The sequence below is a fragment of the Ascochyta rabiei genome, chromosome 14 (assembly GCF_004011695.2).
Source record: "Ascochyta rabiei chromosome 14, complete sequence".
Classification (NCBI taxonomy): domain Eukaryota; kingdom Fungi; phylum Ascomycota; class Dothideomycetes; order Pleosporales; family Didymellaceae; genus Ascochyta; species Ascochyta rabiei.
In genome coordinates, this window is record NC_082418.1 from 1451124 (window position 1) to 1463866 (window position 12743).

Genomic DNA, 12743 nt, shown 5'->3' on the forward strand with positions numbered 1-12743 from the left:
CTTGACCCCACAAAGATGCCGCACCAATCAGAAATGAGGCTGCCCCGCTTATTCGGGGCCTAATGCCACCTTTGACCTCATCGCTCTCCAGGTGTCTGGAGCTGTCCGTGTCCAAATCTCACACTTCACAGCCAACATGTGGATATTACCAGCCCTCGGGTATATTGGCGTCATTCTAGGCTTTGCCTTCCTGACCCTAGCTATAGGTAACCAACTCTCTCTCTACCCAACGTAACATTAAGTGCGCGCAGTGCTAATGGTCATGCAGCATCTGGACTGTACTACCTCTCCGAGCTCGTGGAAGAGCACACTGTGTTCGCGAAGAAGCTGCTCAGCCGCTTGATATACGGCGTCATTGGCATTCAAATCCTCCTTCTCCTGATCGACGGCTTCCCAATCGGTCTCAGCGCGCTCAGCGTCGTCAGCCATGTCATCTACGCGCAGAACCTTCGACGGTTCCCAATCGTCAAGCTTACGGATCCGCTGTTTCTCCTCTCTTGTGGTTCGTCTCACGCATCAACAACACAGGTTTCTCAGTTCAACACACTAACGGTAACACAAAAGCCCTTGTAATAGCCAACCACTACCTCTGGTTCCGCCACTTCAGCGGGCCCTCCCCCTCCTCCTCTCAGTACTCCTCCTACCCCTACGACCGCCCCGACATCCCCTCATTCACCGAAATCGCCTCCTACTTTGGCCTGTGCGTGTGGCTCGTGCCCTTCGCGCTCTTTGTCTCGCTGTCTGCAGGCGAGAACGTGTTGCCGAGTATGGGCTCCGAGTACGCCACAGGAGAAGGAAGCAGCTACATCACTTCTGGAACTGCGCCTAGCAGCGGAAGCGCATTCGGTGCTGGCGGTGCAGGCGCGCCGGGGAAGAGGAGAGCACGGAGCGGGACGAATCAGGGCATGGCGAAGCAGGTTGTTTCGGGCGTGAAGGATTGGGTGGGCGAGACGGGGGAGGTTATGGGGCTTTGGAAGGGAGAGCGGACCAGGCCGACGTTCTAAACCGGGCAAGAGTCATGGTTGTATGAAAAATGGACCGCAGGTTGATATCTACGTTCTTGCACCGCTGCTCTGATGTTCGCAAAACGCCCACTGACAATCCCTCGCAAAGTGCATATGCGCTGGTCTCGATCACTTCTGCCACGCAACCGGGCCCACAGGATCACGCGGAGTACTTCCCTAGCCTGCATTGCACAGCAAGACCGCTGCTCCAGCCGCACCTCAGGTTCAGAGCGAAAGCACATGCCCCGTCTTTCTGCACGCTTCAAGCCCTCCTCTTCTTTTCTCTTCTCTTCAAATCGCTAAACAGCGAGCCATCACCATGCACGACGGTATCCGCTTCAGCAAATCGAACACCAACGATTCGTCACTCCGCACCGCACCGGGCTGCGAACACCGTCACGGCGAAAAGCAAGCGCGCGGTTGTGGTACTGCAGCTACAGATACGGCAAGCGTGAAGCATCTGGCTTGCATGTAGTGATGGCTGAAGTTAGAATCTCTGTCGTTGCAGTTTGCGTTGTTGGCTTCTTTGGAAGCGTGGACATGTGCAGCAGGGGTTTGGTGCGGGGGTGAGAGTGCTTCGAGGACGGCTGCGCTGTGGCGTGGATGGACGACGACTGAGGAGGTGAGGTCGAGATGCATGGCTGCGCGGTAGTGAGGGGGGTCGATGGTGAGGTTGGAGGTTGGAGGCTGAAGTACCGTTGATCAAAGTTGTGCTGGAACTGAATGGATCTTAGTTCGTTGATCATAGTTGGAGTAAGAGAAATTGGGAGTTGGAGAGAAATTCAGATAAGTTTGATCATGGCATTATATCGTTTGTTCATTCTCGTCAAGACATGTAACAGCAAAGTGTTCTTCAACGGCGCACAGACAGAGAAAGTCTTCGTCCTCCGCAGAGGCCGCTGGAACGTCCCCTACGCAACCATAGTGATTCAAGCAGAAGTCGACCCGGGCGGTGTGCTCAAGCTCTTCGCCCTCAGCTCATACGCGTCTTTGCTTTTCAATCCTGTGTTCTTCCCTCGTCTCCACAGAAAGAAACCAATGGCGCCCAGAAGCGCAAGACCGCCGACAACCGCACCAACAGCGATGCCTGCCTTCGCGCCGGTGGATAGACCACTGCCACCACCAGAGGAATGGTCTGGGGAGGCTGATTGTGAGATCGAAAGGCCAGTGTTTGATGGACTAGTGCCCGAGGCGCTGGCGCTGGGTGTGGGTGCGTTGAATTCATCGCTCGTAACATTGAAGCAGGGGACTTTGATGGAGAAATCGATTGTTTCGACAAAGGTCTATGTCGTCAGTCATATCACATAATACTTCACCACAGGAACTCACAATGTCAGCACAAGCAAAGAATGACTGGTTATTCCCATTGTTCTCGCCTTCGTACTCAGACCAGTATTCTAGCTGGATAGTCGCGTTGGTGCCGGCCGGTATGCCTTCAAGCCGGTCGATCGAGTAGCATTGGTGGCCGGGGTCGATGTCGGTTACGTTGTTGACGACTTGGTCGTCAAAGTCTGCTTGGGTTGTAGGGTCTGTCCTCGTCAGTCTCGTAGCACACGTACAGCTGAGGCGATCTTACTATCCGATACGGCTAGACGGAAAGCAACGTGCCACGCTTCGTCCGCGATGCTCAACGCGACCGCACCCTGCGACAGTGGGTAGATTGTTCGGTTCGACGGCTCAGCCGAACTTCCGCAAGGCGCTGTGTTGTCGTGCTGCGCGTCCCACACTCGGTCCGGTGGCCAGAGGAAAGCTACTGGGCCCATGCTACTTCCTTCTTCACCTTCGCCATGAGTTTGTGCATTGCTCAGCACAGCTGACACAGCAATAAGGACATACAGGAGGGTTGTGCGCATGTCGAAGTCTTATCAGCAGGTCGGAGTGTCCAAAGCAAAGTCATCCGTAAGGTGCGTGACGCGACCGCCGCTATATGGACACTTTGCACCGTTACTCACACTCCCTGCGTGTCATGTGTAGCCAGCCCGGGGGTCAGATAACGACATAGAAACCTCGTATTCCGACCAATTCCTGTCGAACGTTGCATTGCCAAGTGCTTCGAGTATTGCCTTGGTCTCTGCACTTCGAATCACATGTTGCCGTCTGTCGCAGCCCACTTTCTCTGGCGACCTCTTCGAGCGTCCAACATCTCCAGCAGTACATTGCATCCAATGGGAGTAGAGACGGCAGCAGTCCCCGCATGCTCGGATATTGCAGATAGGAGGATAGAGTTATCAGATGGTGCTAACGAGTCGTGGTGGCGCCGCCCAGCGAATAGGCGACAGCCACTCCACCGGTTCTGGCTTAGACATTCACTCGGCATGCCATCTTATCAGCTCATCTGATAAAATTTGCATCTCCGATGTTCGGCCGATTGGATCTTGTTCAATGCTCTGTATGCCTTGAAGGAAGTTGTGCATGTGAACCTGCAGAGCCTGGGATAATAGTCGCACGCCGCGGGAAGAACAGCTCGGGATCCGGCATGAGACGAGAGCGCCTGCGGCGCCTGTCAGAGCCACAAAACCCGCGTTGCCCGTTGTCAAAGCAGCACTATATCCTCAATCCGACTCTTCAGCGTCTGCCTTGCAGTACCGAGAAATTCGCTCAAACACTCGTCAGGTCTTTCACTATGGTCGCTTCCCAGATCCTTGTAGCTGTGTTTGTCGCGGCTGCCAGCGCTACCAGCTTGGTCGGGCGTGAAGATGTATCCTTTGCCTCGCTCTTGAAGCGGCAGGAGCCCGGCACGCCTGCGTACAACTGTCACGACAACTGGTGCGTAGTAATTTTGGCAGGCCGGAATATTTCTAATATCACCGTCAGCGGCTCTGCCATCACTCTTTCCCGCACTACAAACCCATGCGACAACCCAGCATTCGTTGCCGACTACAACAACTGCTTGAAATGCTCCGGACCTGACAACTACAACATCTGGCGCTACTATGGCGGAACTTTGAGTACCGCTGGCGCTGGCTGCGGCTTCGACACCGAGCCGCTGAGTGGCAAACAGGAAGATGTTCCTGAAGCTGGCAGCACCGGTGCCGCATTTTCAGCTGCCCCTACACAGACTTCGGCTGCTGTACAGTCGTCTACAGTTTTGTCTGGAACTCCGTCTACGGTGTCCTCAGCAGCTTCTTTGGCTTCATCTACCGCTGCACCAATAAGCAGCCAAGCAGCAGCTACGACCCAGGCGGTGACAAGTGAGGCTCCCGTCTCTTCTGTTGCGACCCTTTCAGCTCCGCTTACGACCGTTAACATACCTGCGGTTTCTTCTGCTGCAATCCATCCCACTCTTATTGCGAACGCAACGCTGAGCTCTTCTGTACCAGGTGTGCCATTGCCCAGCGCCAATGCTAGCGCGAGCTCCACTACTGTAAGTACGAACTCCGCTTCATCGCCGATGTCGTCTAATGTGTTATATAGTCTGCTCCTGCAGAGGTGGCAACCAATGCTGCTTCTAGTCGTCGTACTGCTGACGTTGCTGGTGTTGTCGGTGCGATTTTCTTTGGTGCGCTGTTCGGCATGTAACTCAACTTTTGATTTCGATTTTGACAGGATGCTGATTGAGAATGTATGGCCAACAGCTGACTATTACTGTTATCGTATACCGCATTTTGATGAAGCGCGGGTGTGATTCTGAGGGGTCGTATTCAGATGTAATTATGAACGAGTTGCCTCTTTGGCGTTTGGTTTCAGGCTGACGCCCTGCTTGATAGACCATATTGAGCTGGGCTATCGACTCACTGCTGACGGTAGACATACATCTTTTAGCACGATAGTAGAGCACGATAAATACTTTGTAAAGTTTAAGATGTTCAAAGTGGAGGATTTTTTGCCGTGACAAGAATGAGACAGCCTGGTCTGTGCGGGTCTGAATAACCTCGGCGCGTCGTCGTCATAGTCACTCTTCTTTGAACACCTCAGTGCAACATAACATATCAGGTGCAACACCGAATTTCCGTTTGGCTGTCAATTCCAGCTCCATCAGAAATGTCGCGTCCTCAATCTTCCACACGCGGAATTCCTTCTTTCTACCGCGTCTTCTTCACTATCCTCGACCCTATCATCTGCATCTGGGGCGCCTACATGGACTTCTTCGACCCGCGCATGGTCCTGTCATCACACATAATTGCCGACACGCCTGACATCGGACACATCATGATTCTCAAGCAACGCGGCGGCGCCATGCTGAGCTTCGGCTTCATTTCCGCTGTCTTGCTTCGCTACACGCAGGACATCAAAATCTGGCACATTGTCGAGATAGCGCTCCTGCTTGTCGATTTTGCGTACTTTCCTGCTGTGTTTGGGGCGTTGAACGCGCAGACAAGGGTGCTGCCGGAGACGTGGAGGGCGGAGGATTGGGGAAGCTTGGCGATCACGGGCACGGCGACATTGGTTCGGCTCGCGTTCCTGGCGAGAGCTGGGTTTGCGGACGAAGACGAGGACGTGGAGGCGAAGAAGACGCAGTGAGCCGAGGTCGTTTTGTGTGTTACTTTTGATGACTGGAAGACTCCTTCGCTTTTGCGTTCGCTTTTGCGTTCTCGATGCTGGCTTTGTTTTGGTAGGATTTCTCTGACCGAGATGCCTAACTACTTGGACCTTCCAAAAGTGTTAAATCGTTCTAAAATCTGAGGATCGATTCTACGTCTCTGCCGCCTTTCACAAACGATAAGCAGCCTGGCAATACTCCCACTGGCCGCTTTCTACTTCGCCAAGGCTTTGAAGAGCGGGGCTCATCATCTGCAAAGGTTGCGTCCGTCATAGTGCTGGAGTTTGAGTGGGTGTGAAATGCCTGATTACCCGTTCCAGTTCAGGGTTTGGTCGTACCGCTGCGCAAACTCGCCTATTCGTGTAAGCGGAGTTACTGGTCTCCCCGCGGAAGCTGTTAAATTCCCGGAAAGGCGACCTGCCCCCTCCATCGTGGATTTGTTGTCATTCATAGAGGTGTTCGAATTACTAATCCGTTCTTCTACGAAAGACGTGGTGTGAAAATTCAACAGTGGACTCACCACCTCTGCTCAACATTCCACTTCCATACGGGATATCAACCTTGAGTGCATCATCATGGTCGGTTAAGATCCTCCACATTGACGTCAACGTCACATCTAAATGGGCCATTGTACTTCAATTCGGATTCGTTTGCTTCGTTGTTCAAGCTATAGCCTCGTGAGCGTCACGCGCTTGGTACGAGCGACAGAAAGGATGCAGCGCCATCCCTCGCTACCCAAAAAAGATTTCCTGCATGGAATTCGACATTGCCTTTGGAATAGCCAAGTCACTGAAAGATCGCACATTCCTGCTTTGGTTGCGTAGTCTGCACGACGGGTTTCCTGGCAAGTCGAAGACATTTTCCACTGACATTTTCAATTGACATTCTCGGTAGACACATCATACAAACTATCGAGCCCGACAACATGAAGCATTTGTCTTCGATTGTGTGGCAGGACTTTCGTATTTGACTCCTGTTCTCTTTGGAGGCGGCCCAGACGTTGTCCAGCTCAACTTCTAGTTACTACTGAGGCTAGCTACATCATTGCACGATTTTGTCGGCGGTTTAAGACGTTAGAGACACGTGATGGAAGCGACTATATTCCTGTTATACGAGCTGGTCCCGTCAACACCAACGGTATGAAGAGATCTGTTACCGTAGCCTATGAAAAACGGCTCTGTTAGCACTAAAAATATAGCGACAACAAACAAAGATTCAGAGCGCTTTCATTCTGTTGCTCAGACAATTGTAGTTACAATTTTTTAGATTTTCGAAACAGCATATATATCGTATTTTATGAAATAGTAGGTTATATACAAGGCCTTCTACATTGTAAAGTAGTCTCGTAGAAAAAGGAATAAGCTTGGCTGGTTCGTTTCGTGACCAAACGCGACCAACCCTTGAAAGGTAAGAAAACATCAGCACCAGAGGCTTCGTAAAAAACACAGCGTACGCTTCCAGTCGTCGCATACCAGCTAAAGCACAACGCCCCTTTAGTGACAACCTATCAGAATTCAGCCTGAGCTAGATGCTACATGTACTGATACTGAGTCCCACCAGTCCGAGTAAATGCAAGAGGGAACATTTGATACCGTTGATTCAATGCATAGTTGCTGCGAGGGGAGTTCAAAGGTACTCTCCCATAATTGGCGATCAACGAGCAATCGAAAAGGTCGTGGCTGCATCTGAGATACTGCTGCGCTACTATGCATCTGGAGACGCGTACAATCGTAGCGATTGTCAGTCTGAGTAGGCTTGACACCTCCGCGTTGTGGTCACTAGCTCGGCTCGCAAGCTGCGGAGCGTTTTGCTGCTTGCACTTGTTCTGGGGGATGCTCACGCCGTAGATGGGGATGAAGGTCAAAAGACATCTAAAGGAAAATAGCACGTATAAGTATCGACATTGGATCCCATACCTGTTCGCATAATTGAACGTACCACAGGCATACCTAGGTTAGGTTTTTAAATCAAACCAAAAGTGTCGAGATGATTTCGATAGCCAATATCCTAATAGATTGCTCACTGCATCATTTCCTAGATCTTGCTCAGAGCCCTATAGTAGCTGTCAACGATATAGATCTACTCCAAGGGTTGTGCCTAGGGGTGATAACAAATAATATCTACACAAGCAGGGCCTCAGTAACAGCACACTAGAGAATGAATCAGTACAATGTTGTTTGGAATATGCTCTGTAGATGGAGATAAACACTTCCTTGGATGATAGTGCCATATGCTTCGGCCCAATAAGCACAGGAACCTTTATTCTTTTAGTCATTTGATTTTCCTTATTACAAGCCTCGTGTACAGAGCCTATACAACACTTGATAAATCAGTTATATTTTATGCTTTCACTGTGGACAAAACTTGTCACTCTCACCAAACTGATACCACCCATTGTTTGCAATTCATACTCGATTTGGTGCTCGGCCCTATACAGAATAATAAGCTGTAAGGGAGAGATGAACTACAACTGTAGCAAGATGCATCTTGAATGTGTTAATACGTGTGTCGAAAATTACCAGAGATGGAGATGTTAGTATGTTCGGAATAATCCTGCATCTTCTTAGATTAGACGCCTATAGGTCAGAAGCGAGGTGTCTTCTAACCGTCTCTCACAAGGTCTCAGTGGAAACCAAAGATGTACCTTGATGTTGTACGAAAGTCCAAAAAACCCGCGTACAGTATCAACGCCCATATAGCTGGCACGTGTCTCGGATTTTCTTGACAATATCAATGCACAAGTGATGTTATGGTGGCTTCGAAGCCTGTTGAGTGTGCCCAGTTCTGCTTCAACAAACATGAGAAGCCAGTGAATTGTGGCCAGCTCCAACGTGGCTAGAAAAGTCTCTCAGCGGTCTTTGAGGTCCCTATGAATGCTAATGCCACCAACAATATCATGGAATTTATTGCACTCTTCTTCGACGTGTTCATTTCCGTTATTTTACACACCGTACCTCCTACTAAGAAGCCTGAGCTCTCCTCTCGTGCACTTGGATTGCTTCGGTTGGGTTGACAAGGGATGGGATAGATCGAGTTGGACTGCCTGCCTGCCTTGGTTGGCAACCATTTCGCCTTCAATGCTTTTAGTTTTATCACGCCTGAATGCGCTCTGCAAAGGAATTAGTTTGATGCACAATCGGTTTTCTCCAACAGGCTGCAAGCCAAGAGCGGCCCAATACGGATTGTCACGAAATGAATGCCCTCTGTCGTGATCGAGGTAAATTCCACCACTGCACCAAAACCGCTCACACGCCGGTTTGGCTCTTTCGCCCTACGTCACGTCAAACACATCTCTTTGGAGTAAAACTCGCTTAAGCAAGCAGAGTTCCCAGTGCTTACCCTGGGTAGCTTTTTGCGGTAATTGTTGCAGCCATTTCGAGCGCGGAGCGTCGCCGTTTTCCCGGTGTCAGACTGTGGAGATTGGGCATGATTGGGTCACTTTTTGTGACTATGGAATACAGCTTGGAAGATTAGATCTGGCATAGACGCACACAATGTTGAGGGTCCATGTCGATGTAATCAAGGCAGTCATGGTGTTGTTGAGAGATGAAGCGCACCCTGTAATCAGGCGTCTGCAATTAGTTGCGCAACCTGCCAACGGAGGCAGCAGGGACCGAGCATAAACTAGAATCACATTCTTTTTCCCAGAACTACAGTGACTGTTGGCATAAGTTTTGTAAGTGGGTCGCGCTGTAGCTAATGATCAAGCCTTGCGTATTGAGTTTTTTACAGCTTAGCACAAGGAGACAGTAGGGATAGTGAGCATCTAAGTTTATCCTCACACTGTATTGGTCCGGGTAGATAATCCGAATTTCTGCGTCTTCAGTATGTACCCCAAAACATATGCAAGCATCCACAACGGATGGCGCTATACTGCTAAAAGCTAGAAGGTAAATCCTCGACCGTTTTTGGCAGGCCTACCGATTTGACTGCGCGCACGGATACTAGAGCGCTTTGCATTCTGTGGGGTTCCAGACCGGCATAAGTCACTTTGATATGCGCGGTCATCCCTCCGATGGCGCTTGTTACGCCTCTGCTCTCTTGTTTGTTCTTTTGGTCGCCTGCCCCAAATGCTCAAATACGGGTGACTTGACCCTGTGCATCGTTCTCGCGCAACTCATTAGCCAGGTCGCGAATGCCTATTGTTGTTTGTTTTTGCGACTTTTTTTTTTACCACGGAACTTTTGACTTACGTTGAAAATCATCTAACACACAGTTTGATTCTTGTGAGGCGAATATTACATCTAACTGTGATAAGCCTCGAACATAATTCGCCCAGGCGTGGCCAAGATGATGGTTAGCGGAACGCCATAGCAGGCAAGAGGGATCCACAGCCCCATCTGGACTTGTTTCTGTTAGCGTTTCTGCGCTGCACTGGAATTTCTTATGCATAATTCTAATTCTGTTGGCTGTCCTGATGGTAGTTCGAATCTTGCAAAAGTGCCAAACCGCAACTCGAACGCGCTTTGTGCTATGTGCACAAGCCGCCGAAAAAAGCTTTCCATCTAACGAGATTCGCGTCGCTCGCTAGCTACTGTGTTTCTGTGCTCGTATTCGGAAACCTTATCTTCGGGAGAGCTAATCTCCATCTTAGGAGACCCCGCCGTACATGCTAGGTGGTCGAACGTGAAAGCTATTTAGCAGCAACATTGGAAGAAAGCACCTCCGATCGATGTGTTAACTCCCCTGTCTGAAACTCTGGTTCGCATCGCTAGGCAGCTGATATGCGAGCTGCGAGACTCCTCATCCTGCGCATGCTCGCTCTTTATTAGGAATTGCACAGCTTATAGTGCCCAGAAATGCCCGCCCCCTTATCCAGACATAAGCATTGCTCTTTTTTGCCACAAAACGACGAACCAACGTCGTAAACTCTCATTTGGATATTGGTCGCACACAAAAAGTCAGATCTTACATGGCACCAGTCAAAGACAACAAGTTCCTGCCTGAAATCTGGGTGTTGTACTCTATCGGCGTCTTATGGGTGGCTTTACGCTTTGCAGTGCGGATCCGAACGGTTGGAATACGTGGACTACGAATAGATGATGGATTCGCCTTTTTCTCAGTGTTGTGCTGGACTATCATTGTTCTCGGCATACACATCACGTACTTCACGGGCACGAACGTTGACTACTCAGCAACAGAGGTATGGGACCTCACTGAACGCCAGGTCGAGAGGGCGTCGTATGGGTCCAAGCTATACATTATCACATTATACGCGTAGTGAGTACATGATGAGCTCGAGAGTCCAGTGTCTAACTTCGACCAGCATTGCGATGGTGTTCAGCCTCAAAGCAGTTGTCATCATTCTATATCGACGGCTGGCCTTCGGAAACTGGCAGAAAAAACTACTTAACTTCACAGTAGCGATTTGTATTGTCGGGTTCGTATCAACGACCTTGATGCTGAGTCTGATGTGCCTACCCTTCGAAAGGAGATTTCGAATACGACCTCTTCCGGATAACACATGTACGGCATCATCGACCTTCTTCATCGTACTTAGTTGCTTCAACGCATTCACGGATGCACTTTTGCTCACCGTACCTCTTCCGATGCTTTGGACCCTACGGATACCGCTGTACCGACGAATAGTGGTATTCATGCTGCTTGCACCAGGCATATTCGTCATGGCCGCGTGCATCATTCGCGTCGCTTCCACTGTCGTGCCGGACATAACAATCCGCATTATCGCCCGCTGGGGAGCTCGAGAAATAGCCATCGCCCTTGTCGCTGTCAATACCGCAAGTCTTCGTCCGAGTAAGTAGTGGGTTGGAATCGGAGATAGTAAAAGCCATTCAATACCTGACATGAGTACCTAGTGTTCTGCAAATCATTTTGGTTGTCAGAAAAGGCCCGCGTCGAGCAAGCCCGATTTCCTCGTCGAAACCTTTACGTTTGGGGCTCCTTACACCGCGTCCAGAAAAGGCTCAAAACTCATCTTCCACTGAACTCGACATCGGCAGGCGAATCTACTATCAGAAACTTTGCCGCCGAAGAGTGTACAAGATCGCAGATCTCTTTTGAAGACCCCGATTACCAAGCTATTAGTCCGCCCAAGGCAGCACTTCAATCGACTATCGAGCGAAGAGACGGCTTTGCAGGTAGCTTTATTGAAAAGCTTGCCTACAGACAAGCGGGTAGCCGAGGCACGAGGGTAGAGAAGGAGCAAGATTTAGAGAAAAACGAAACACAGCGCACCGAAAAGCCGATTACAAGAACAGTAATTGATTCGTTAGATACAGGCTTAAATTAATACATCATACAGAAGCTTTAATTCACAATTTAAGACCAAGAGCAGTTTTATTAAAAAAAACTTTTAGGCTAAGAGGTACTCGTATGTAGCAGAGTGTATTTCTAACTTAGTATAACTTACTCTATAAGTATACTGTAAAGAGTATACAAATCGTTTATAAGAAAGAATAGGGTTAAAGAGGATAGCAGGTGTATTAAGGTACGTAGTATATAGTAACAAGACTAATTACTAGTATATTAGTAATAACCTCTAACACCCTTATATATTCTAGGCTAACTAGCCCTATAGTAGCTTGCTAAGAGTAGTAGAGGTACCTCTAGGCCTAGCGCCTAATAATGCCTATCTTCTTTAGATTATTTAATTTAAATAATAGTATAGTTAGCAATAGTATATCTTATTAGCCTAATTTTAAATACCTTTACTCTATCTGTTAGACTATACTATTATACCTAAATCTAGCTAGTTTTAGGCACCTATGTTACTATTAGGCGCTAGGCCTAGAGGTACCTCTGCTAGTCTTGGCGAGCTACTATAGGTTTAGTCAGCCTAGACTATATAAGGGTGTTAGAGGTTATTACTAATACACTAGTAATTAGTATTATAAACACATACTACGTACCTTAATACACCTGCTATCCTCTTTAACCCTATCCTCTCTTATAATTACCTTATATACTCTTTATATTCTAATTACTTCTATATTATAATTAAAGATAGACCTTAGCTACTATAAGTCTTAAACTAAATTATTTAGGCTTACTGTCTTTAGAGAGGGACTAAGACAACCTACCTGTAGGAGAGCTGGTAGAGCGTGAGGTAACACCTCCCCCTGCAGATAAGGAGATACATTAACAGACACTAAGTGTCTATAGTGCCTTAAGAGGATCTGTAGGCTATCTAGGGGGTACACCTGTTAGATAACCGACCTTGCCGAACCAAGTTGGGGGGTTTAGGGTTAACCTTGGTTAACTTAGGGGCTAGCGGCACACACACATAAAATGAGCCATTA

General features: G+C 49.0%; 7 protein-coding genes across 9 annotated transcripts, besides 10 other annotated features; 5 read left to right on the forward strand and 2 right to left on the reverse strand.

Moving 5' to 3' along the window:
• Positions 1–136: 136 nt before the first annotated feature.
• EKO05_0008453 (erv26 super protein) lies at positions 137–1004 on the forward strand (the record flags this gene model as incomplete). The annotated part of the gene is made up of 3 exons (XM_038941288.1): positions 137–206; positions 269–502; positions 565–1004. The coding sequence occupies 3 exons, from the start codon at positions 137–139 to the stop codon at positions 1002–1004; spliced, it is 744 nt and encodes a 247-aa protein (XP_038796893.1).
• Positions 613–648: a tandem repeat.
• Positions 1005–1933: 929 nt separating the features above from the next.
• Positions 1934–2857, reverse strand: EKO05_0008454 (uncharacterized protein; the record flags this gene model as incomplete). The annotated part of the gene is made up of 3 exons (XM_038941291.1): positions 1934–2287; positions 2334–2533; positions 2581–2857. 3 exons carry the CDS (start codon positions 2855–2857, stop codon positions 1934–1936), a joined length of 831 nt encoding a protein of 276 aa, XP_038796894.1.
• Positions 2858–3360: 503 nt separating this feature from the next.
• EKO05_0008455 (uncharacterized protein) lies at positions 3361–4629 on the forward strand (the record flags this gene model as incomplete). 2 transcript variants are annotated; one of them, XM_038941310.2, is made up of 3 exons in its annotated part: positions 3361–3770; positions 3819–4368; positions 4419–4629. In XM_038941310.2, 3 exons carry the CDS (start codon positions 3361–3363, stop codon positions 4521–4523), a joined length of 1065 nt encoding a protein of 354 aa, XP_038796895.2. The 2 variants fall into 2 exon arrangements, with proteins under 2 accessions (XP_038796895.2, XP_059493289.1); XM_059637306.1 differs by having other exon boundaries at positions 3361–4629.
• A 356-nt stretch (positions 4630–4985) lies between these two features.
• EKO05_0008456 (uncharacterized protein) lies at positions 4986–5465 on the forward strand (the record flags this gene model as incomplete). Its single annotated transcript, XM_038946530.1, has 1 exon — positions 4986–5465. The coding sequence occupies one exon, from the start codon at positions 4986–4988 to the stop codon at positions 5463–5465; it is 480 nt and encodes a 159-aa protein (XP_038796896.1).
• Positions 5426–5459: a tandem repeat.
• Positions 5466–8604: 3139 nt separating the features above from the next.
• Positions 8605–8912, reverse strand: EKO05_0008457 (uncharacterized protein; the record flags this gene model as incomplete). The annotated part of the gene is made up of 2 exons (XM_059637307.1): positions 8605–8755; positions 8824–8912. 2 exons carry the CDS (start codon positions 8910–8912, stop codon positions 8605–8607), a joined length of 240 nt encoding a protein of 79 aa, XP_059493290.1.
• Positions 8913–9480: 568 nt separating this feature from the next.
• On the forward strand, positions 9481–9672 carry EKO05_0008458 (uncharacterized protein; the record flags this gene model as incomplete). The annotated part of the gene is made up of 1 exon (XM_059637308.1): positions 9481–9672. One exon carries the CDS (start codon positions 9481–9483, stop codon positions 9670–9672), a length of 192 nt encoding a protein of 63 aa, XP_059493291.1.
• A 724-nt stretch (positions 9673–10396) lies between these two features.
• On the forward strand, positions 10397–11750 carry EKO05_0008459 (uncharacterized protein; the record flags this gene model as incomplete). Of its 2 annotated transcripts, XM_038941233.2 has the most annotated exons (3): positions 10397–10704; positions 10751–11238; positions 11301–11750. In XM_038941233.2, the coding sequence occupies 3 exons, from the start codon at positions 10397–10399 to the stop codon at positions 11732–11734; spliced, it is 1230 nt and encodes a 409-aa protein (XP_038796897.1). In that variant the 3' UTR covers positions 11735–11750. The 2 variants fall into 2 exon arrangements, with proteins under 2 accessions (XP_038796897.1, XP_059493292.1); XM_059637309.1 differs by having other exon boundaries at positions 10751–11750.
• Positions 11751–11807: 57 nt separating this feature from the next.
• Positions 11808–12147: a mobile genetic element.
• Positions 11868–12205: a mobile genetic element.
• An 11-nt stretch (positions 12206–12216) lies between these two features.
• Positions 12217–12574: a mobile genetic element.
• Positions 12575–12654: a mobile genetic element.
• Positions 12642–12645: a direct repeat.
• Positions 12646–12743: part of a mobile genetic element that runs on past the window's edge.
• Positions 12646–12743: part of a long terminal repeat that runs on past the window's edge.
• Positions 12655–12743: part of a dispersed repeat that runs on past the window's edge.